Here is a 21,871-nt window from a genome sequence, read left to right on the forward strand (position 1 = left end):
GAGGGTAAACCTCACTCTTCTCCGTGTCCTACAGAAGGGCCCACAAGACGGCAGGCAGGCAGATACAGGGCAGTGTCCAGAAAAAAGCCCAGGCCCCTTTCTGCCAGAAGGGTACCAAGAGAGGGAAAAAGCAAACAAGGGAGCGGGGAGGCTAAGGACTCAGCTCCCACAATTTCCTGCCTGATTCCATCCCCTCAAGAATGCTGAGATGTTCTGACACCGCCCCCACCCCACCCCCTGCCCCCACCAAGCACCCATCAAGCAAGAGAGCCTCCCAAGGCAAAGGGCTTGCTCCTTTCCCTGGAGAACAACCCAGGAGCTACCAGCCACTGGGCCTACTCCTTCACTTTCGGAAAAGGGCAGGGAAGGCCTAAGAAGGGAGCCTGGGCTCCCCTGAGTCCTCTTGTGGATCTGTGCCCCACACCAACCTGAGTTGGTGCTGGGAAACCAGACCCTGGGCTCAGCCAGGAACTAGAAGAGAAGAGGTGAAAGGAGGACAGAATAAGCTGTGCTTTCCCGCCCACAACTGGCAGGAGGAAAGCAGAGCGGGTAGGAATGGGTCTGAGGCCTCTGCAGCTAAAGGCAGGTTGGAGAGGGTCTCAGGACAGGCCTGTGCTGCACAGCACACACACGTGCACACACATGCACACACACATGCACCAATGCACACACGTGCACATGGGGAGTGAGGAGCAAGTGGGAGGTTGCTCGGGAACAAGGTGAGGAGGTGCTGCCTTGGAGGGAGAGCCCAGTCCCGTGCCCGCCCTCCACCAGACCAGACTAGACCGGGGACTATTCAGAGAGCTTGGGGCTGTGACTCAGGGGCTGTGGCCCTAGCTCCTGCACCTGGCCAGCTGCCCCTATGTGCTCCACCGCCCACCCCACTGCCCCCCCCAGGCTCCCCATTTCTCACCTGGTCTGACTCCAGCAAGCACAGGCAGCGGGTGGTGAGTGAAAGCCATGCGCGGGGAGCTGCCCTGAGAGGAGAGGGCACTGCAGAAGTCCAGCTTTCCTGACTTCTTTAGAGAAGCCGGGCCTGGGGGGAGGAACCAGCAACACAGGGCAGGTTTAGCTGGGCTGGGGCAAGAGCAAGGGAAGGTGGGAAGCCAGCAGCTAGCTCCTTCTCTCCTCGGCCCCCTCACGGCTACCCCTGCCCCCCCACACACCCCTTTCCTGTCTCCTTTGCCCCATTCCGACTCTGTTTCTCCGGCCTGGTATGCTGACTGGCCAGCTACGGGTGCTCTGATCAGAGAGGAACATGAAACCCTTGGGTGTGCTGGGTAGGAGATGAGCAAGAAAGGGGGCCCATCTTGCTCCCTGATGAGCAGATTAGGACCTCATAGGAACTCACATGGCACAGGATGAAACGGTGGGACGCAGGGGCAGGAGGGTGGGGAAGGTGTGTAGGAGAACTGGGGAGCCAGCTTCAGAATGAGGGAGGACCCGGAGGAGGGATGGGCTGGGGTCTGCTCTGTGGGGCCCTGGACTAGGGGAAGCTCTGGTAGAGAGAATCCACTGGTCCTCGGGAGGGACTGAAGGGGTAATCCAACACCAGACAAGAAAGTAGAGAAGGGGCTGGAGGACCTGGATGGGTACTCGGGACAGAGCTGGACAGGAAAGGACTCCCCTGTCAGGGGATCCAGAGGTTGGGCAGCTGTAGGATGGGTCATTTGGGAGCTTTGCCCTGCTCCTGGTGCCAGAAATGGGGTGGCATTCAGTGGGAGACAGGATGCACAGAGAATACCCCACTGGAGCTCTGCCAACTAAGGCCATCTTTGTGCCCCATGGGCATGATATCTAAATGATGCTATGACACAGCAAGACCCTTGGGCGAGGTCCTCCAGGGGAGCTTGTCTCCTGTCCTGCGCTGAGCCTGGAGGCTGTGCCCAGGCTGGGAGGGGTAAGATGGAGTGGAGCAGATCAGCAGAGCTGCCATCTTTGAGGCATAGAATCCGTTTGAGTGGGGGGTAGGGGGGCTACAGTCTTAACCGCAGAGGGAAGAGGTGGGGGAAGGGCGAACTCTCAGCTGCCAGCAGAGGTGTTATCTGGCAGCAGCTGTGTGCCACCTGATAGCTGGCACGGTGAGGGGGTGGGGAGCACCCCCACCAGCTGTGCACAGCTGTCCCCATGGCCGCACAGCGCCTCCCCAGCTGTTGCCTGTCCTGCAGCTGGGCTGCTTAATTGGCGATTTGTCGCAGCACAGGGAAACAACGCCGTGGGGGGGGGATACAGAGGAAAAGAGGGAAAAGCAAGGGAGCTAGGGGTGCTGCACGAGGGTATTGGGGGCCGTGCATGGCAGGACAGCTGGAAGTAGCAGAAATGGCAGGCACCAAAGCAGACAGTAGAGAAAAAAGAGTGGGAGCCAAGGAAGGGACAGGTCCTTGGGCACCAGGTCTGGGCAGAGCCGCAGGAGACAGCTAGGGATGTGGCTCTCAAGGCACTTGAGTCCTTCAGGGGCAGTCACTTGACTGAAGCCCTGGTTGGGGAGGCTTCAGGACCTTTTCAACCTCTTCTCTCTCTCCCAGGGAAGTATCTGGGCTGTGTTGACCCCGGTCCCTGCTTGCCACAAGGAAACACTGGGAAAGGCACCCAAAGACTTTCAGGATAGCTGTCCCACAGAGGTGAGCTTCACTCCTGGTCTGGAACCCACTCCCTCAGCCCCAGGTCTGGAGATGAGCCCTCCTCCTCTCTACCGCCCCTCCTCCCAGGGAGCTGAGAGAGGGGAGCCTGTGCAGCCTATGTCTGGGCAGCAGGAAAGCAGGAGTACTTCCCCACCCTTCTGCCTTGCTTTTCCCCCAGCCCCTGTCCAGGACCATCCACCTGGCCCATCTCTGTAGAAGTGCATCTGGAAAACACCAGGGAAAGCAACATTGGGTCAGGCCTTCCTCTTCTTGCTTCAGGGGCGAAGCCCCTGTCCCCAGGCCTGACCAGAGCAGACATGCCCCGCGTACAACCCCTCACCCCCCACAGGTCTGTACCCTGGGTCCAAGAAACTCACACCTCAAGAATACACACAGATTGTACCAGCAGTATGCCAGGCAGAAGTATTCTGCAGCCAGCCTCCTCGTACAGGTATATGTGCATGTGCACACACACACACACACACACACGAGTACACACACACGTACTCTCCCTCCTTTCCATCTGTGTTCTCTGGGTCTGCTCATGTCTCCAGCCAAGACTGGAAATGAAGGAGGGCGGGTTCACCAAGAAAGGGGTGGTTGGAGAGTATTGAGAGGACTGAGCAGGCTTCCCTTAGACCCTCGCCCTTCCTTAGCTTTCCTGCTTGATTTGAAAATGATTCTGGTCATTCTTTACTAGGCTCTGCTCCTCTCTGTGATCCTGGGCCCTTCAGATCAGTGGTTTCTAACTCAGGACGATTCTGTTCTCCTCTTCCCTATGCCAGGGGATATTCAGCAATGTCCAGAGATGTTTGGGTCATTATACTCTGGAGAGGAGAGGGGGCTTGCTACTAGTTGGTGGGTGGAGGCCACGGCTGCTACTCAATGCCCTACAGCGCATAGGATGACCCCACCACAGAGAATGATATGGCCCCAATGTCCATGGTGCCCAGGATTGAGGAACTGCTTTAAACCATGAGGACCACATTGCTGGGGCAACGTCTCCAGAGAAACAGCAAGAGAAGGAGACCAAGCAAGCTTGGTGCCAAGGGCCTTGGCTTTCCTTCCACCACACCCATGGGCTCTGCTGCCCACGTAGGGACAGCCCAGCTCCTTGTCTCTGCTCTCTCCTTCAGCCTGGTCTGCCCTCCTCTGGAAGATCAGGAGGCAAGAAGACAGGTAGTCTACCCATAGCAGGGGAACCAGAAGAAGCTTGTTAGGTAAGCTGAGGGGGATGAAGAGGCTCTGGCTGCCCTGCTCTGGGTTGGTTCTACAGCACCCATACCTGCATCCACATCGTTGGGCCACCCACTGGACTGGCTGCTGCCAGCTGCTGGGGAGCGGCCTGTACCAGGATAGAAGACATCATCGACAGGGCTCTCCATCTCGCTGTCATCGATGGACTTGGGGCGCTTGGTGGTGCTGGGGAAGAGGAGAGGGATCAGGTAGGCCAAGGGAAGACTGAGGTATAGGTACTCGAACTGAGGGAGCCTACACTGATGACCCATCATGTGGGGAGCAGGGTCCTGATGACAGCAGCACTTCCAGGCACTCACTACGTGCCTACCCCTGAGACTAGACTGGTCCCGGGGTCCCTCGGGGCCCAGCCCTCCTGCTCCTCCTTCTTGAGCCCCTTCTCAGTCTGTGATACCCTCATCGACTGCCCATGTCAAAGAGAAGGAAAAGCCTCTTCAACTGCTTCCCTGGCCCCACCTTCTACTTCCCATCAGGCTCTAGGGCCAGGGCAAGTCGAAAGGCATTTGCCTGGGACAAAAACCCCAAGGGAGCTACAAAACTCAGACATCAAGGTACTATGTTATTTTATATTAAAATAGTATTGATGTGAAGCTATTAGAGTATTAGAGTGCAATATTTTAACAAATCAAAATGAATGCCAAAAACCTCAAAATGAACCAAATATTCAAGTTCCTTTAAAAAAAAAAAAAAAAAAAAAGCACAGGATTCCTTCCTGCCCTGAACAAATGGCTCTGACAAGGCCTGAATGTGTCCACCTCCCAAACACCTCTCAACTCTATCCCTCCCTCTCAGGCTGCTGCCCCACCCAACTGAGGTCCTCCTCTACTCTAGCCTGCTGGGAGGGCCTCTACCTGGCTGTCAGTCCTGCCCACACATGCTGCTGCCAGGGGCACTTTCTGGAACACATATCCCTAGCATCTCCTACTTAAAACCCTTCCATGGGTTTTAATTCTAAACACCTTCCGCTGGCCTCCAAAGCCCTCTTTGGGGGTCCCACCAGGATGTCTTTCCTCGGCTGGGATGGAGGCTTCTGTACTTGGAGCATCCACCCCATGCCTGTACCAGCAGCCCCTTCCTCCCCACCTTACACCTGGGCTCAAATGTCTCTTCCCCAAGAGAAAGGCCTTCTCAGATCTCCACTGGGAGTGCCTTCCAGGCAGAGCTGTGCCTTGTTCAGGTTTACGTCCCCAGTACCAAAAGCTCAGCGATGTCTGGTAGCATGGTGGGCCCTGGCTGCTCTGGAGCCAACACCTTCAACAAGCGGTGACCTTTGAAGGCACCCAGGCCTTGGAGGTATAGCTGTCTACAGCACTTGAGATGGCCTGGGTAGGGATTGGGGGGGGCGGGCAGACTGCTGGGCTCACCTGGTGGAAGGAGGGGAGGTGATGGACCGCCGCCCCAGGGTCACCTGGTTTATGTTGTAGTAGCTGGGACTCTCCAGGTCTGCCAGTGAGAAGTTGGGCCCTGATGCTGTCGCAACAGGAGCTGGGAAAAGGGAGAAGGTGATAAGGTTTGAGGTGTGGAAGGCCCAGTGGAGCCTGTTTTGTTGTCATGAACACCTTAACCCCAGAAGCCTCTTCCTAGCTGGGGGGAGGGGCGGGTCTTTGGAAAACAGCCCTTGGTTGTGATTTTTTTTCCTCCAAAGCAGTAGAGATTAGAGATTGGGCTCTCTGGGCACCTCTGCTCCACTAAGCCCAGTACCAATGGACAGAGTGTCCCAGGAAACCTTGCCTGCCCCTTTGCCAAGACCCCACCAGCAGGGGGCCGGCCACATGGGGTCTGAGTGCCACCTCCTTATACCCCCAATCTGCTGAGCTCAACCCTGGCTAGAAGAAAGAACTCACTTACTCTGTGATACTCTCACCAGCTCCGTCACATTCCAGACCCCGGAAGTCACAAAACAGTCCTGGAAACTTAAGTGCCCTGAGGAGTGGAAAGGACAAGTGAGTGAGTCAGGCAAGGTTAGGAGGGGCTGCCTGCCTGTTTCCCCAAAGCTCTCCCCACTCCTGCTTTGACTCACCCCCTCCCAAACCTCTCGTTCCAGACACAGGCTGGCCCTCAGGGGCCCTCATGTCTATACAAAAGAGTGAGTATGCTTCAGGTAAGCCCCCACTCCTTGGGACATCAGCTTAAGTTCAGTTGAGGAATGGCTGAGCAAAGAGGAAGAAACAGAGGGAGAGGGGAGGCCAGGCTGGCCAGGGAGTAGGAGGGCAGAGGAGAGCGATGGGGAGCAGGGCAGGCCATAAGGCAAGGCAGGGGCCAGTGGGAGTTGGGGGGCACTGACCGTTGGGCAGTGGTTTGATGTCCGCATCTCCTTGCTGGTTTGAACTATCTGATTGTCCGGATTCTGCAGGAGACACAAAGGGGAGAATGGGTCAAGATGAAAGTGTTCCCCACTCACACCAGCCAAGCAGTTGCCCCTCAAGCCCTGTTAACACCTTTACAGCACCCTCTCCTCTGAGGTGAGCAGCCTAGGAGGACCCAAAGAGAGAAAGGAAGTACTATGGACACTGGAGCTAGATCATTCTCTGTGGTGGGATATCCTGGGCCCTGCCGGGTGTTTGGTGGCAGCCCTTGCCTCCATATGCTAGATTCCAGTAGCACCCCAGTGTGACAACCAACACTGTCTCCAGACACTGCCCACTGTGGCCCGGGAGCAAAGTCACCCTGGGGTGAGCAGCAGTGGTTGAGAATCAGGGCAAGGAGGATGCACAGGAGAGAAGCCAGTGACCACCTCTTTGCACAGCTGGGATGAACCCAAGTGTCCTCCATCCTCCACTCTGCTCAAGCTACCAGAGGAGCAGCCTTTCCTTCTCTCACTTCATTAATTACAGCCATTCCTGTCAGCCCGAAACACCCCCACCTCACCTTTATGCTTATAGGCAGTGCCTGGCAACACAGAGGGGGGAGGTTTGCCCTAACGCTGTCGCCCGCTCTGTGCCAGCCTGTCTGGGCTGTCTCATGCCCCAGTGCCACAGCTGCTCAGAGGGAGCCCCGAGACAAGGGCCCATTGTGCAGTGGGAGCTCACAGAGGGCCGGGGCAGGGTGGAGTGTGTGTGTGAATATTTTGCTGAGCTTGGGAAAGCCCCCCCACCCCCGCCCCCCTGGTCCTCAAAGCTTTGTGTGCCAGGGGCACAATGGGGACCTCCAGAATGCCTGCCCAGGCACGACAGCTGGCGAGAGGGTGGCAGAGGGGGGCCAGCGCAGGTTGTGGGGCAGGGGGAAGGCTAGGCATTTGATAAAGAATCAGCTGCTCACAAGGGGACAACATGGGGGTGGCATCAGAAAACCAGGCCCTGGTATTGGCCAAGGCTTTGCCCAACTCTTTGACCCTGCCTCCTGCGTCTCACCCACCATCCCAAGGTCAAGCCTACTGGCTGGAGAGTCCACCCCTCACTGGCTTCACAGCCAAGTTGTTCACACTGAGGAGTGACCAGCAAGGAAGTTCCTAAAGAACATAGGGCCCATGAGATGTGGGCCCAAGGGATTGCAGCAAGGTGCCCTGTGGCCACTTGAGCCCCTCAGGAGGGATGGAAGGGTAATGCACAAGGGGGGCCGGTAAGAACAGCATCCCTGGGAGCAAAGGCCCAGGCTTGGCTCAGGCCAAGTTCTTGGGAACCTGCCTCAATGTGACCAGCGGGAAAGGACAAGCTGCCTACAGGACAGTTTCAGTCCCCACTTCCCTCATTCTTTACCTTGCCCCCAAAATAATAAATCTTGTCACAAATCAAGAAAACAGAGGTTTACAAGGCAAGTGCTAATGACAGCCCCTCACTCCCGAAGTATGAGGTGCAGCCTGCCACACCTCCCTTTCTGCTCACCCCTGTGGTGTGTTTAGGGATACTGAATCCTACCCCAGGCCACCCCTTCACTGGTGGCACTCTCTGCTCTGGAGAGACCTATAGGACCTCCTCCCATGCTCCCAGGAGGGCAACCTCTGTGCCGGTGTCTTGTGGATAGGAACTTTGTATCGTCTTGCCCTGGCCTATTCCTGGCTATCTGGGTCTGATTCAACCCCAGGCTCCAGGAAGGAGCCGGTGAGGGGCAGAGGTGGTGGGTGGCCTGCTCTAGGACCTCTGCAGATCGCAGGTGCGCTGAGCCTGCTTCCTCTCTGCCGGCTGCCCTCTCCTCCATTCAAAATGTAGAAAGGGCAGAGCCGCAGGCCCAGCATGTGGAGCCCAGTGAGGGTGGCACATGCTCCAGGCTCTGCTGCCCCGGGGCTCCTGCAACTGACCCCACCCATCCTGGGACCAACGCAGTCCCCACCAGGCCTGCAGGTCTGGGTCAGTGCAGCTGGGGGAGCCACAAGAGTCCACCCAGGGGTGTGGTCCCAGGGCCCCCTGGAAACGGCCAGGTGGAGACAGAAAGCTGCGCGCATGCGCATATCCAGCCCAAGGACAGAAAGGCGCGAGAGAACCCGACAAAGAGATGGAGGTGGGCCAGCGACTACGGCAGAGACAAATGGGGCTCCAGGAGAGCGCGATAGACAGGAAATCCTTCTAAACCAGGACACTGTCCCGAAACGTTATTGCTGTTATTACTATTAGCTTGATGTAAAGGAGCAAGCGGGAGCGGGGATCCAGCGCGGGCGAGGCCCGCTGCCACGCGCCTCCAGGCGCTGCTGGCAGCCATCTTAGCCCTTGGCAGCCATCTTAGGCTGGCGGCCCAGCCAGCGTCCCCACAATGCCGCCCCCGCCGGCCCCGGCAGGCTCAGCCCAGCTCAGGACAAAAGGCAGAAACGCTGGAAATCTGGACCCAGGCTCCGAGGCTCAGGAGCCAGCCGGGCAGCAGGGCAGCTCAGCCAGGGCCCACCGTCCTGCCCTAGCGGCACCCCCTTGCCCTCGCGGCCAACACCCAGCAGAAGGCGAAGGGAGGGCTAAGGCGGGGGGCCTTGGGGACACCGTGGTCTGCGCACGGGCAGCTGAAGCCCCCACAGGCCAGACCCAGGCCCAAGGGCTCAACTCGGGTCGCTGCCGGAAGGGACAGTAAGGGCCATGATGGGGGCGGGCCCTTATCCACCCAGTGGGCTTAGGGGTGCGCCTTGGACAGACAGGGGACAGGGGGCTGGCAGGAACCCATACAGCAGCTGCTGGGCGATCAGGCCACTGGGCCCTGGTGGACAGGCTTCTAGGGACGGTGAGGGGACCACGCCTCCCTGCTCTCCCTCCCCTCCAGAGGTGGGGGCCAGCCGGCCAGCTTTCTTGGGCACTTCGGGGAGCCATGCCCTGAGGTCAGGGCCTACTCTATAGACAGCCCTCTGGGATCAGAAGCTGCACCACAGGCTGGCACAACAGGGAGCATAACACCCCAGCATCTTGACTCCTTTCCCTGCTGGGCTCCCTGGGGGAGGGGATAACCCCAGGCCTCAGGACAGACAGGGGGAAGGTCCCTTTATGACACCCCTCCCCACGCCCCGCCTCATGGCTGCTCAGCTTTTATCTGGCAGAATGGGGCTTATCAGAGCCACCAGCTGAACAAACATACAAATCCACGGTTAGTGAGAAAAAACCCTCTGCCTGAACTCTTTATCTCCTGTTCACAGGCCCCACGTACTGCCCCCTGCCAACAGCACAGGAGGAGACCTGACTGCTGCACAGCGGGGGCTCCTCTCTCCACTGCCCCCCTTTCTCCCCTCGCCTCCGACCCAGAACAGGGTGGCTCTCCCCTGGCAGTCCCTGCCGGGCGGGTTTGCATGAGTGAGCTGCTGCCACATGGGAGCCCCCCTCCAGTGTCTGCTTTCTCGCCAGGGATAATGGGCCAGCTGGTGGCCTATGGGCCAGTGGAGAGGCAGGGACAGTGTTGGCGAGCACAAGGCAGACAGGTGCCCAGCTCCATCTTTTATCCTCCCCCCTCCACACCTCCCCCCCCCCCACCCCATGCCCCCGAGGCTGTCACTCTGATTCCCCAGCCTGCCAGGGCCACATCCCCTAGAAGCCTCCCCAGCCTCAGCTCTCTTCAGTCTGGTTGCCAGAGCGGTGGGGATCCTAAGTGCACACCCTCAGTTCAGGGCTACCCTAAGGTCAGCAAAGCAACCCTAACACCCGTGCGGGTATCTCTAGCAACTACTGCTGCCTCCACACCCTAGAGACTGGGATGAGACAGAGCAGCAGAAGGCACCACTACCTCCCTTTGCTCTGACATAATTCAACCTTTCTCTCTATCCTGGCCCTGAGGACCAGAGAGCATCTCCCCTGGTTTTAGGGTTCTTTGCAGGAAGCCCATCAAATGTAGCCTCCTAAAAATAGCCCAGCCACTGTGTCTGATGACTGGGATTGATGCCCTGAGCAGACAGGCTTCAGGGTCCCTGAGCCTGGGCCAGGTTTGGGGATGCAGAGAATCTCAGAGCCCATAGTTCATTCTCCATGCTGCCAGGAGTTAGGCGGGCTCCGGTCACCCCCAGGAGCATGCTTTGCCGGCTGCCCTCTGTGTGGGACCTGGGCTACTCATGTGATCCACATCTCCAAGGCAGAGGCCACTTGACAGTAAGGCCCTGACCACTATCGAGGCTTCCGGAAGGGAGCACTACAGAGGGCAGGTGATGGATCTGGACCCTGTCTCAGCACGGCTTCTGGGTCTAGGGCTACTCCCCATTCATCTGCACATGTGTCGTCAGTCTTCCCCCTGCATCAATGGTTTGTGGCCTTCTGCAGTACCCAGACCTGGGCCAAGCTCAGCCAACAGTTGGCAGTGTGGGCCCTTCTTCCTTAGGTCCCTCCAGATCCCCTGGAACAGTCACAAAGCCCTCCACCCCCGACTGCCTTTCTCAACCCTGCACCAGCTTCCACCTTGTCAGCCCTTGAAGCCCCCCCTACTTGCTTTATTGAGCCCTTCACCTTCCCCTTTGGAATCCCATTTCTGGTCTCATTTTTCTCTCCTGGCTCCACACTCCTCTCTCTCTGTCCTTCCTTCTTCACTTTCCCTTTCTCTTGCTCTCTTTCCTCTCCCGACCTTGCCTGTTTCTGTGTGTATGTGTGTCCATCCAGAAAGGCTCTGTCTCTTCATTGGAGCTCTGGAGGGGAAGCTCCAGCTGCCAGGAAGAGCCCAGTGTTGCACACAAACCCCAATTGACAGCATGTTATGTATATGTATATACATTTCCAGTCACAGCCGGGCAGATATTTATGGCTCCTGCTAGGTGAAGGAGGAATTCCTCCTTGCTGCAGGGAACCCGCTGCCTCGGCTCCCACCCGAAACAAACTCTCTCTGTGAAGGGGGCCGCATGTAACTTGCTGGCCAGCTGCCTCCACGCACATCGCTGACAGAGTGAGTTCTTAGGTGGCCAAGAGGGGTGGAAAGACCCAGCTCAGCCACACCCACACATGCATACACACGGCCAAGCACAAACACGCACACATGTGGACATACCACCAGCAATTTCCTGCCGTCCCATAGGGGTAGAAGGAGATGATGCATTCACAGCTGCAGTCCCACTGTATACAGCATGTTCAGCACTAAGCACTGGGCCAGAGAGGAACCCACCTCTAGGTTTGCAAGGACCACTGACTTCTGGGGACTGGAAGAGGACAGCCCCCAGGGTTCACAGTTTGCTTGCCCCTCCCCAGGCTCTCTCCAGGTCTGAGGTTCGAGAAGCAGGTGGGGGCATGCTCTGTTCTGGGGGTGCTGTCTTCTGAAAAGCTGATGCAGTTCAGGAGCTTATCCTGGCCCTCCCCAGTGTGGCACTTCCCTCCCCCTACCTGTCTCCCCCTTCTTCTGTGATTCCAGAGCTTCCAGGGCACTGGAAACCCAATCTCAAGGGGAGCCAGAGGCCTGGCCTGTGGCAATCAGAGCTGGAGAATGTAACTATTGTGCCTCTTGAAACCTAAGTCTGAGAATCTGAGACACCCTGAGGAGGGGAGCGGTGGACAGATGGGGGGCTAGGGAGACAGGTCACAGAGGGGTTCTCCTCATCTCTGCAAACAGGAGATTCGGGGACTGAGGAAGTCCTTGAGAGTACAGGGCAGCCAGAGGGCAAAGAGGGGAGGGGCTAGGACTTGGCCAAGCCCACAGGGCTTCTAGGATCTTTCCTTCCCTCTTTCCACTCTGCAGTCCACCCCCACAAGCCAGCCAGCTTGTGTGTGTGTGCATACAGACCCTGGAGCCATCCTGAAGTTTATCCCTCTTCTGTCCTCCCTAGAACCCCACATAGTGGGAGGCAGGAGCATGACCAGGAAGCACAGCCCTGAAGATTTGGGCAGGGGTGTGGCCAGGTGCACGATGGGCACACATGTCACCCCCACTTCATCTCTTCTTTCCTCATTCCCCCTCTACTCATGGATCTGAAAGGGCCTGAGTCGTTGACTTGAGTCACCTGTGCAGGGGAGGAAGGCTGCGTGCCAGGGAAAAGGAAGAGGCCCAGTCACACCTGCATAGCCTAGATCTCCTCTGGCTGTCCCTGAAGCCTGAGCTTATAAAGGACATGAAGGGAGGGTGAGGCAGGGACAACAGCTCAGGCCACAGGGAACATCTGGATGGGACATTCCACTCAGTCTTTGGCCCCCACAGCACTACCTTTTCCACCTCAACACATGCTGTCTCCCATCCTCCAGAAGCGAGGGCCAGATATGGCTGCCGCAAAGCTCACTACCCAGCAGCAAAACTGCAGGAAGGGAGAAGGAAAGAAAGTGGGCTCATCTGGCGCCCAGGAGACCAGCAGAATGGGCTCCAAAGGTCGGACTCGGGCAAACAGCCCTGCTGCCTCTAGGGTGCTCTCCTGGTGTGAGCTGCTCAGCATTCTCCACCCTGCACCTGATGGGAGAGCCTGCCTTAGCACTGCCCCTAGCCCAGGAAGAACTAGAGATGGGGACTGATCACTGAAGCCCAGAGGAACTGGGTGCCAAGTTGGTCATCCCCATGAGATGACAGACAGTGGCCAAAGAAAAAGGAGAGAGAAGGAGGGATGCATCCTGGTGCAGAGCATGACACCCAGCAGATGGATGGAAAAGCCCAGTCAGCCTGTTAGGGGCCCCTCCAAGCCCAGCCTAGCAGTTAAACAGTTAACTCCCAGCAGTTAAGCCCAGCAGCACTGGTGAGATGTGAGAGATGTGAGATGCTATGAGATTCAAGAGAGATGCAATGGACATGCAGGCTCCTCCAGGGTCTGCCCTTTGGGTGGGGGGGAGGGGGAATGATCTAGCACCCATCCCCAGCATCTCAGACATCAGTGATCCATGGCTGTCTGTGAACAAGCAGACCTGGGGCCTTGAAGTAGCACCATCTGGGATGTTCCAGAGATGCTCAGCGGGTAGGAAGTCCCATCAGAGCAGAATTCCCATCAGACAGGGACTAGAGGTGAAGCGGCCACTACTGAAGGAGGTAAGGGAGGGACCTCTGGGGAGATGGAGGAAGGCAGGAGCTCCCCACCTCAGGTCCTGGCCCACCTCTGCCTGGAGCCTGCCCTTGAGTCTAGCCAGGGAGATGTCCTTCGTCTGGATCCCATGTCCACTCTAAGGGGGATCTCAGCCAGGCACAGAGAGGGTGAAGGGGGCACACCAAGGGCAGTAGGGGATGGAGGTGGACAGCCAGCAAAGGACAGTGGAAAGGGGCTCCCCCTGAGTTTGCATCCGTGCTCCAGAACCTACCAGTCCAGTGACCTTGGTCAAGTTCTGAGCTGTTTCGTCTGCTGTAAAATGCAGATGCTACCTGCCACCTAGGGCTCTTGGTCAAGGAATAAATGAAAGAACAGGTATAAGGTGCTTAGCTTAGCCCAGGGCCCAACTCAAACATCAGCTGTTCTTCCACTAGGACCACCACTTCCCTTCACTTCTGTTAGCTGAAACTCCACTCCTTCTCCCACTGGGCTCAAAGGCTGCCTCAGTGAGGGAAGTTGGGGTAACCCTCAGCTCCCATCCCACAGGACCGTACACTCATAATGACACATTAAGTATGCCCAAATTATTATTTCTTGGTGTCTAGCCCCTGAGAACACAGCCAGGAAATCAAGGGGGGGCTCTCCTCAGGGCCCGAACCATTACCATCTGCAAAGAGGGGTAGAGGTTTCTCTGGAAATAAAAGAGCAGGATGCCTTCTACAGTGTGTCCCTCTCCAAAGTCAGTAGCCACAGTAAATGGCCTCAGGATGGCCACCACATTGGAAATGGTGGGGGAGAGGCAATGAAAGGGAAGCCCAGAGGATGGGTAAGGCCAATAGGGAAGGGGGGAGAAAATGATTTTCCCCAGGATTCTAAGGGCACTGGGCCTTAGGCCCTGACTGTCCTAGCCCAGCCCTAAAGATATAGAGAGCTGAGGACACCAGAAGCATAGGTGCTTCCCTATGGGTGGCCAGCTGCCTCTCTTGGGAGTGCCAGCTGGTGCCACAACTCAGCCAGCAGCTGGAGCCAACATTTCCAAGAGGGCCTGGGGCCAGGAGTCATGTAATAGTTGGATCCATAAAAATGGCCCCCAGCCCCTAAAGCTTCTGTCCCCTCCTGAACCTGATAGAAACTGACAGTGGAGAATGCCCTCCATACCCAGTACACCAAGAAAATATGGGCCCTGCGGAGGGGGTGCCCCCATTCAGGTTAGGGGCATGCAGAGCCTCTCCCAACCCCTTCCTGCTTTCTGTTTCTGGCACTGCCCTTTCTGACCCTTTGAGCTGCCCAGGCCAGGCCTGGCCAGACAACTGCCCTCACCTCCAGCTGCTCTCAGGACTATTAATAGTGTCCCCACCTCCCAGGGTCAGGCATCAAACTCCCCCCATCCCCCAATTGCACTTGCCCTTGGTCTACTTATTTGTAAAGGTACAGAGTCCTCCAGGCACTAATGCCAACCAGGGATTCAGAAGTTCAGAAGTTCTAGAGACCGCTTAAGGGGCATGCCTGGCGTACGTGGGAGTTTGGGAAAAGGAGGAAAGAAATCAGTGAACCCCAGAGCAAGAAAAATGACAAAAACACAAAACTAAAACTAAGGGAGGAAGGGGCCAAGATAGAAAATCAGAACCAAATCAAAGTGGTTCTAAGCAAGAGGACTGCAATAGAAAGAATCAGAGAAGTAGAAGGTTCCAAGAGGGAGGAAAAAGGGAAGAAAGCGAGAGAGAAAGAGAAAGCAAAGGAAAAAGAGACTGCTTTAAAAAAAAACACAACATTGGGCAGCCCAGGTGGCTCTGGTTTAGCGCCGCCTTCAGCCCAGGGCATGATCCTGGAGACCCCATCGAGTCCCACATCGGGCACCCTGCATGGAGCCTGTTTCTCCCTTTGCCTGTGTCTCTGCCGCTCGCTCTCTCTGAGTTTCTCATGAATAAATAAATAAAATTAAAAAAAAAAAAAAAAACAACAACCAGAAGGAAAGAAAACTTTCCTAAAAATACTCAGGAGTGGCTTCATAAGCACAGCTGGGCTGCATCCAGCTGTTTGCACCTGATGGGGGACACTCATACACCCATACACCTTTGCAATGTTCTGGGGAAGGGATGAGAAGAGAAAGCAGAAAAGGAACAACGGACCAGGAAAAGAAGGTGGGAGGAGTGAGTCCCCACAGAGGGCAAAGTCACTCTCAGCCCTGGGCAGGGGAAGCTCCCACAGCTGGAGCCTCATTACTTATAGGAAGAGGGTCAGGCTTGCCAGAAGATGGTGGGGATAGGGGGATGGGGAATATTGGGGCTCCCTGGCCTCCTTGCATTCCAGGTTACCTCTCTCTTTCTGGCCATGAGCAGAATCCTACCCCTGCCCTGCCTCCTGCTGACTCCTTTCCTTATGAGAATCCAGAGGGCCTGGGGTAGGAGAGCCCATCTAAGCAAGAGCAGGCCGAGGCCCCCTGCCTCCCATCCTCAGGTGCTCTAACTTCCTTAGCCCCCTAAGAGGTAGGACCTGACACCCAGGCTGGTGACTCTAAAGGAGCCTCCTCTACAGGGGAGGCCTTCTGGGGGAAGACATACGTGGGTTCCTGGAAGAGCAACAAACACAAACGCGTGCCACAATCAAATGTCTAAGCGCAGAACTTCCGCCTGGAGGCTGGAAGCCAAGTAATCCTACCTTCAAATTCCATCCACACTGTGAGCCTCTGGCTGGGCCAGGGGTGGGAGACAGGAAGACTGGCTCTAGAGTGTTCAAGAGCCCCAAGGACTTGGTCACCAGGCCTCCCAGACCAGGGGTTTCCAGCTGGGTGCACCCCACCAGACCATCAGCCTCCTGGAGTCAAGGCCTATCTGTTTTGTTCACTAGTGTATCCATTACACTTGGAAATGCAGTTGGAAAGGATAATGAGACTCTACATAGATCCTTCTAGATCCTTCCTCCTACTGTGGCTACACTGACCACCCAGAGGACAGAAGCACCAGGTGGCTGGCACCTTCCCCTTCTCAAGAAGAGAACATTTTTCCTGCGGGTCCATCCTCAATACTCAATTCCAAGGAATTGATGTGGAAACTCCAGTACCAGTAATTCTTCCGTAAAGCCCAACAGGGCCTGGAGTGCAGCATTGGCCATCTGGACCCCCATTCCTGAGGGAATCAGAGGAAGGATGCAGTCTCCCTGTGGAAGGCAGGGCAGGGGAGCACTCTTACAAGCTTGCTCTGCTCCCCATTCCCCACACCCCCAAAGACCTTAAGGCAGCCACTGTCCAGAGCTACCCAGACAGTACATGAAGAATTTGAGCCTTTGACTCCAAATCGCCAGCAGTGAAAGCCCAGGCTGGGTTGAATAGATGGATAGGCAGGTGGCCTTCTGGGGGATGAGATGGCTCTAAGTGTCAGAAGGAGCTGTGAGCCGGGGATCCAAATCCTAGACCTGCAGTTATTGGGCACCTAGTGTGTCTCCCAGGCCTCCTCTCCCTCCCTGTGCAACACATGCCAAGCTTGCCTCAGCACAGTGAGCTGTGAGCAGGAATTTTTACATAGAGGATAGGATGATTTTATACACGATAAAGTGCCAAGCACACATAAGGAAGGCATAGATGGGGCAGGGAAGTCAGTTTCCAGGACCCTATGTTTCAGTTTTACTGTGATCCTGAACAGCAGCCGAGAGGCAACTTCCAGAAGCTTGGACGTGCACACAGTACTGAGGAAGGCCACCTGGGTAGGAGGCAGCTACCCAGACTTAAGCTGGGGCAGTCTAAGCTGCTGAAGAGACCAAACGATATCGACCCTCCAGGTTGGCAGGTGCCAAATCCCCCATGGATAATGCCCTGAAGGACCAAAGCAGGTACTCCAGAGCCCCGGGGCAGCGGGGCTCAACGGCCGCACCCCGACGAACCGGCGCGCTGCATTCCTAGATGCCGTAGCTAGGTGGCGCAGCGAGTTAACACTAGCTGCCCTCGGCAGGCAGCCTCGGGGACCCGGGCCGGGGCGGCGAACCTGCGCGCTGCCCGCCGGGGCTGCAGGGGCCGGGGTTCCCTCTGCACCCCCTAGAGGCTCAAGCAGGAAGGAGGAGGCCCGGCCAGAGCCAGGCCACTCGAACCCCAGGCCGTGCTGCCCGAGACGACGATTCCCGTTGCTGCCGTTGCCGCTGCCAAGCACATCCCGTGATGTGATGTGAGGGCCGAGCTTCCCGTTCTCATTGATTAGGAACAGCTTGCGGTGCGGGGGCCGGATGGAAGGGGGCCGCGGAATGGGCGAGCGAGGAGGAAAGGGGGAGCTGCCAGGTGCATGGCTGTGGGGGTAAACCCATGAGCCCGGGCCCACCCTGCGCGGCGCCACCGCGGCTCTGGGTCCCTGCCTTCCTCCCCAAGAACGGGGCTGCTCTGGGTGTGCGCGAGTCTGCGGCCGCGTGACCCCAGGGCTGTTCCCAACACTCCCACGACGCCCCCACCTTTTGGCATTACAGACATGCCCCTGCACTTGATAATCGCTTGAAGAGGAAGATTTCCTCCCCTCCCCCGCCCCCGCCGCCCCTCTCAAAGTTAAAAATGGATACTAAAAGTCAGGGATCAGGAACCAAGGAGAGGGAGAGAAATGGAGAAAAGTGGAGAAGAAGAAGAAGAAAACAACAGCGCTCTCTGCAGTGGCGGCAGCCGTCGGGCAGGCACACCCTCCCAGGCGGGTGTGGAGAAAGGCCCCTTTGTTCGTCAGGGAGGTTAGCCGAGGTGAGGCCCGCTCCCCCCACCCCCCCTGACCCTGGGCAGTGCAGATCGCTTCTCAGGGCTCCGGACTGGGTCTGGCCTCTTCCCTGGCCCCCCAATCCTTCTCTCACTCCTCCTGCCAGCCAGTGAAACAGCCCAGCAGCAGGGGTGGTGGGGGGAAGCACTGCCCCCTACCCCCCCTGCCTTGTCCAAGCTCCAAGGGTCACACATGTGGGGCGGGGCTGGGTCCTCCAATGGGCCTTCTGGATGGTGGCACTACCAGCCATTAGCTGGTATGCCCAGACTGCTCTTAAGCTGGGGGGCTGGGGGGCCAGATTCTGCACTCAGTAAGCCCCCCATAAAGGCAGGGCTGAGAGGGTGGCACAAGCTAGGAGATGGCGCCCCAGGAGGCACAGGCTTGCTGACCACGCCCCTCCTGCCCACAGTGAGGCCCAGGGCATCTCCTGTACCCATTCTAGACGAAGGACCTTTCCCATTAGCCTCAGGCTCTGGGCTAGAGGTGGCTCCGGCAGAGCTTCCTCAAAGTGAGAGCTGGGCTCTGGTGCTGGGGTCATCCTCAGATGAGAGGCAGCTTCACTCCTGTTCCGGGAGGGGCTAGAATGGGGTTATAAGGGGGGGACTGAGAACAAGTCCACCTCCAGAGCCTGACAAAAGCAGAGGCTTCAGTGGGACCCTGCAGTAGTGGGAGGGAAGAGACACAGAAAAGCATCCCTTTGCCCTGCAGCACACCCCATCCCCTATCCCACCCTATGGGCTCAGGTTGGGAAAAGGATCTGAGGGATGGCAGTCCCCCAAATAGTTTGTGCCCTCTGCTGACATCCCAGCTCTGTCCATTAAGATAGGGATGCAGGCTATAGGGAAGATGCTCCCTATAGATAGGGAGCCCTCAGGCCTCTCAGGCAGAGCTGGATGGCTTCACACTCAGCCAAGAAGTGTATCCCATTCCCAACCAGCGGTACCCTCTACCTTGCAACCCATGCATAGACAGCAGAAAGCCTGGAATGAGGGACTGGCCTGGACCGGTCTGCTCCAGACAGTCCCCTGGCCTCATGCATGGGGGATACCGGTTTTTCTGGAGGCCCCAGCCTCCTACAAGCAGTACCACAAGGCAAAGCAGTGAGAGAAGGGAGGAGCAGAAGCCTGTCACGCTGACCGCTGACCAGGGGCCCTTCCCAGGTCTCTGGCTTGGAAAGTGGGGGAAAGAGAGAGGAAAGAGGAGCAGCAGCAGCTGGAATCGCAGGAAGCCTGAACCGTCCTGTCCAGGGCTGAAACGGCTGCAAGAAGCTGCAGCTCAGATACACAATGTCCTGCCAAACCCCAGTCCTTTAATTCAATTAAGCGCAGGACAGACTTCCCAGATTTTTCTGTGTGTGAGTGCATGTGAAAACCCTGATGTGTGTGAATCCCGGGAGCTGTGAGCATGTGTGCACGCATGTGGATGTGTGAATCCTGAAGGGGGAAGAGGAAGATGAAAGGATGCAAATGTTGGGGGAGGAGTGAGGTGGGGCAGGATGGCTCATGGAGAGAGTGAATATGTGTCTAAATCTTCCTGAAGGGCCAAACTCCAGACAAGGGTTCTCAACCCCTACCCTCTGGATCATTCTCTGCGGTGGGGCTGTCCTGTGCACTGCAGGATTTGAGCATCTCTGGCCTCCACCCACTAGATGCCAGTAGCATCACGCCCCCTCAGTTGTGAGAACTAAAAATGTCTCTGCCATTGCCAACTGTGCCCTGGGGGAAGAATCAGCCTGGTGGGACCCAGCACTCTGGGACATATGATGCACACTGGGACTCGTGTATTGACTGCCCACTGCCCATGCCTTGCCTCACCTCTCCCCCTTTGGGCTTAAATCCCAGTTGCTTGGCTCCCCAAGTGTCTCAGGTTTGGCTTTTTTTCCCCTGAGATATTCTCCCCACCTTAGCATCTGGCCACAGGAGCCTGATAGCGACTCCAGCTCAGCAGTGGTTCTATAAGCAGCACAGTGCTGGGAAGTGACTTAGCCCCCACCTCTACAGGGGAAGGGAAAGCTGTCACCATTAAAGTCATGAGCCAAAGTCATATATCCTGGGCCAGCCCTTCAGCCTGAGTTGTACCTCGCTGGGGGTGGAGCCCATGGGAGAGGTGGGGACTTGCCTGGGGACACACACCCATCCCCCCCTCCCAAGGCACTCTGGAAGCCGCTGGAAGCCAACAGAAATCAATGCACAACCCTCTCACCATGCTACCCTAGTAGCGCCCTAGGGCAGCCCTAACCTGTCCAACTCCCCTTCCCGGATCCTGGGGACACCTGTGGCTGTCTTGGCAAGGGTGGGGGATACTCAGTTCCCGCAGCCCTGCTCCCCGCAGGCCCATGCCCCAAGGGCCCCAAGCGCTTGCATCTCTCCCTCCGCCCTCCTGGAGCCTTGAACAGCCCCCTTCTGGGAGCAGAGCCAAAAAGATGGGAGAAGGATGTTTATAAGCTGCTAAAAGGGAAAAGGAAAAAAGGGGGGTGGGGCAGAGAGGCCCAGGCCTCCAGGTAGTAGAGACTGGACACTCAGGTGGGGAGGGGGAAGGGGACCACCTCCCCCAATGAGCCAGACATCTGGCTAACCTGACAAGATGGTGCCCTCTGCACTGCTCCACTGGACCTCAACCAGGCATAACAGTATACACTTTCAGGGGTCTCTCACCCCACAGTGACCTGCCAAATGACAGTTCCTTGACACTCTTATCCCAACCTGGAGGATGCTGAGACACTATGCGGTTTAACTTGTTTCCTCTGCTCAGCCTGAGAAGGGCAGAACCAGGGAAGGGTGCAGGGCCCTGGGGGAGCCCAGGCTGGGGGTGTGGTGAAAGGAGCCAGGCTTGGCGGGAGCGAAAGCCGAGTCCCCAGCTCGTAGGGCTCCGGCACACAGCTAATGGGAGGCTGGCAGCGGCAAATTGTTGTTTACTTTTAATTAAGTAAACAATGTCGGCTTTCCGCCTCCTCCCCTGCCATCCCAGCCAGTAATTTGGGGGATGACAATGGGGTTGTTTCCTTCCTCCTGCCTTCTTCCCTCCCTCCGAGCACTCCTGCTCACTCCCTGCTCTGCACAGTCTTTACAACTTGCCAGTGCCAGAGGGAGGCCCCACCCAGGAGGTTGGGGGGGGCAGGAAGGTCCGGGGTGACCAGCTACCTCTCTGGGGAACAACCGCATGGCCAGGTTCACCGCAGGTGGCAAGGGCAGCTAAGTACTTAGATGTGGCCCCATTCTCTCTCTGTGCCCTCCCCCAACCCTCCTCCCTAACCACCATCTCAGAAATCTAGGAAACAGGTGATCCAGAGTCTATAAGCAAAGCAGCAGCAGCAGAGATCAGAGCCCCAGGTGAGGAAAGTATTTTCCCAGGATTGGGATAGGTCTTCCCCATAGGTAACCAGAAGGTGGACCTTCTGGTTCACTGGGGCATGGCAAGGGCACGCCTGAGGCTGGTTAATCCGTGGGGCTGGAGCTCACGGAGCCAATTGGCAGCTGAATGGTAGGTACCAGCCTTCCTCAGAAGCAGGACTGACTTCGTGGCCTTGATTTCTGCTGTTCCTGTAGGTGGTTCTACTGAAAGCCCAGAATGAGTAACAGAAGAAAGCAAGCTTCGCTGACCTTTCACCGACTGGGTCCCTAGCCTGGGGTGCAGGCACTGGGCTCCCCTGAGTGGAGGGGTAGGCAAGAGGGGCCGGACCCTAAGTTTTTAGGAGAGGCTGAATTTCAAGTTACTCCAGGTGGACAAACTTGCCCAAAGGACCTCTGTGGAAACAAAGCGTTCCTCACACCCTTCCTCGGTAAGCCTGTTAATGGGTTCACCTCTCTGAGAACCTCTGCAGGCAGTGGGGGGCTCTACAGGTTTGGTAGAACTGAGCAGAAGAGAGAGGAGAATCTCTCCATTTCCCTCTCCAGCCTCTGCCTCCCAAGGATCCAGCAGTAGGGTCTCGAGCCAAGCTGGGCCCTGGAGCTCACTTGAGTCCCCTCCCC

The 21,871-nt window shown here is 57.1% G+C and overlaps 1 protein-coding gene across 16 annotated transcripts in view; it reads right to left on the bottom strand.

The window, feature by feature from the left end:
* Nucleotides 1-21,871, bottom strand: part of NFIX (nuclear factor I X) — a 99,460-nt gene that overhangs the window by 18,627 nt on the left and 58,962 nt on the right. For 13 of the 16 annotated variants that reach the window (XM_049098255.1, XM_049098260.1, XM_049098258.1 and 10 more), the window contains 5 exons: nucleotides 6,163-6,225; nucleotides 5,727-5,801; nucleotides 5,243-5,363; nucleotides 3,907-4,043; nucleotides 914-1,036 (listed from right to left, as the gene is read on the bottom strand). In XM_049098255.1, coding sequence (XP_048954212.1) covers nucleotides 914-1,036; nucleotides 3,907-4,043; nucleotides 5,243-5,363; nucleotides 5,727-5,801; nucleotides 6,163-6,225 — 519 coding nt within the window. Of the gene's footprint in view, nucleotides 1-913; nucleotides 1,037-3,906; nucleotides 4,044-5,242; nucleotides 5,364-5,726; nucleotides 5,802-6,162; nucleotides 6,226-21,871 lie in introns of those variants that run through there. The other 3 variants (XM_049098257.1, XM_035703491.2, XR_004807606.2) reach the window with 2 other exon arrangements.

The sequence above is a fragment of the Canis lupus genome, chromosome 20 (genome assembly GCF_003254725.2).
Source record: "Canis lupus dingo isolate Sandy chromosome 20, ASM325472v2, whole genome shotgun sequence".
In the NCBI taxonomy this organism is placed as follows: Eukaryota; Metazoa; Chordata; class Mammalia; order Carnivora; family Canidae; genus Canis; species Canis lupus.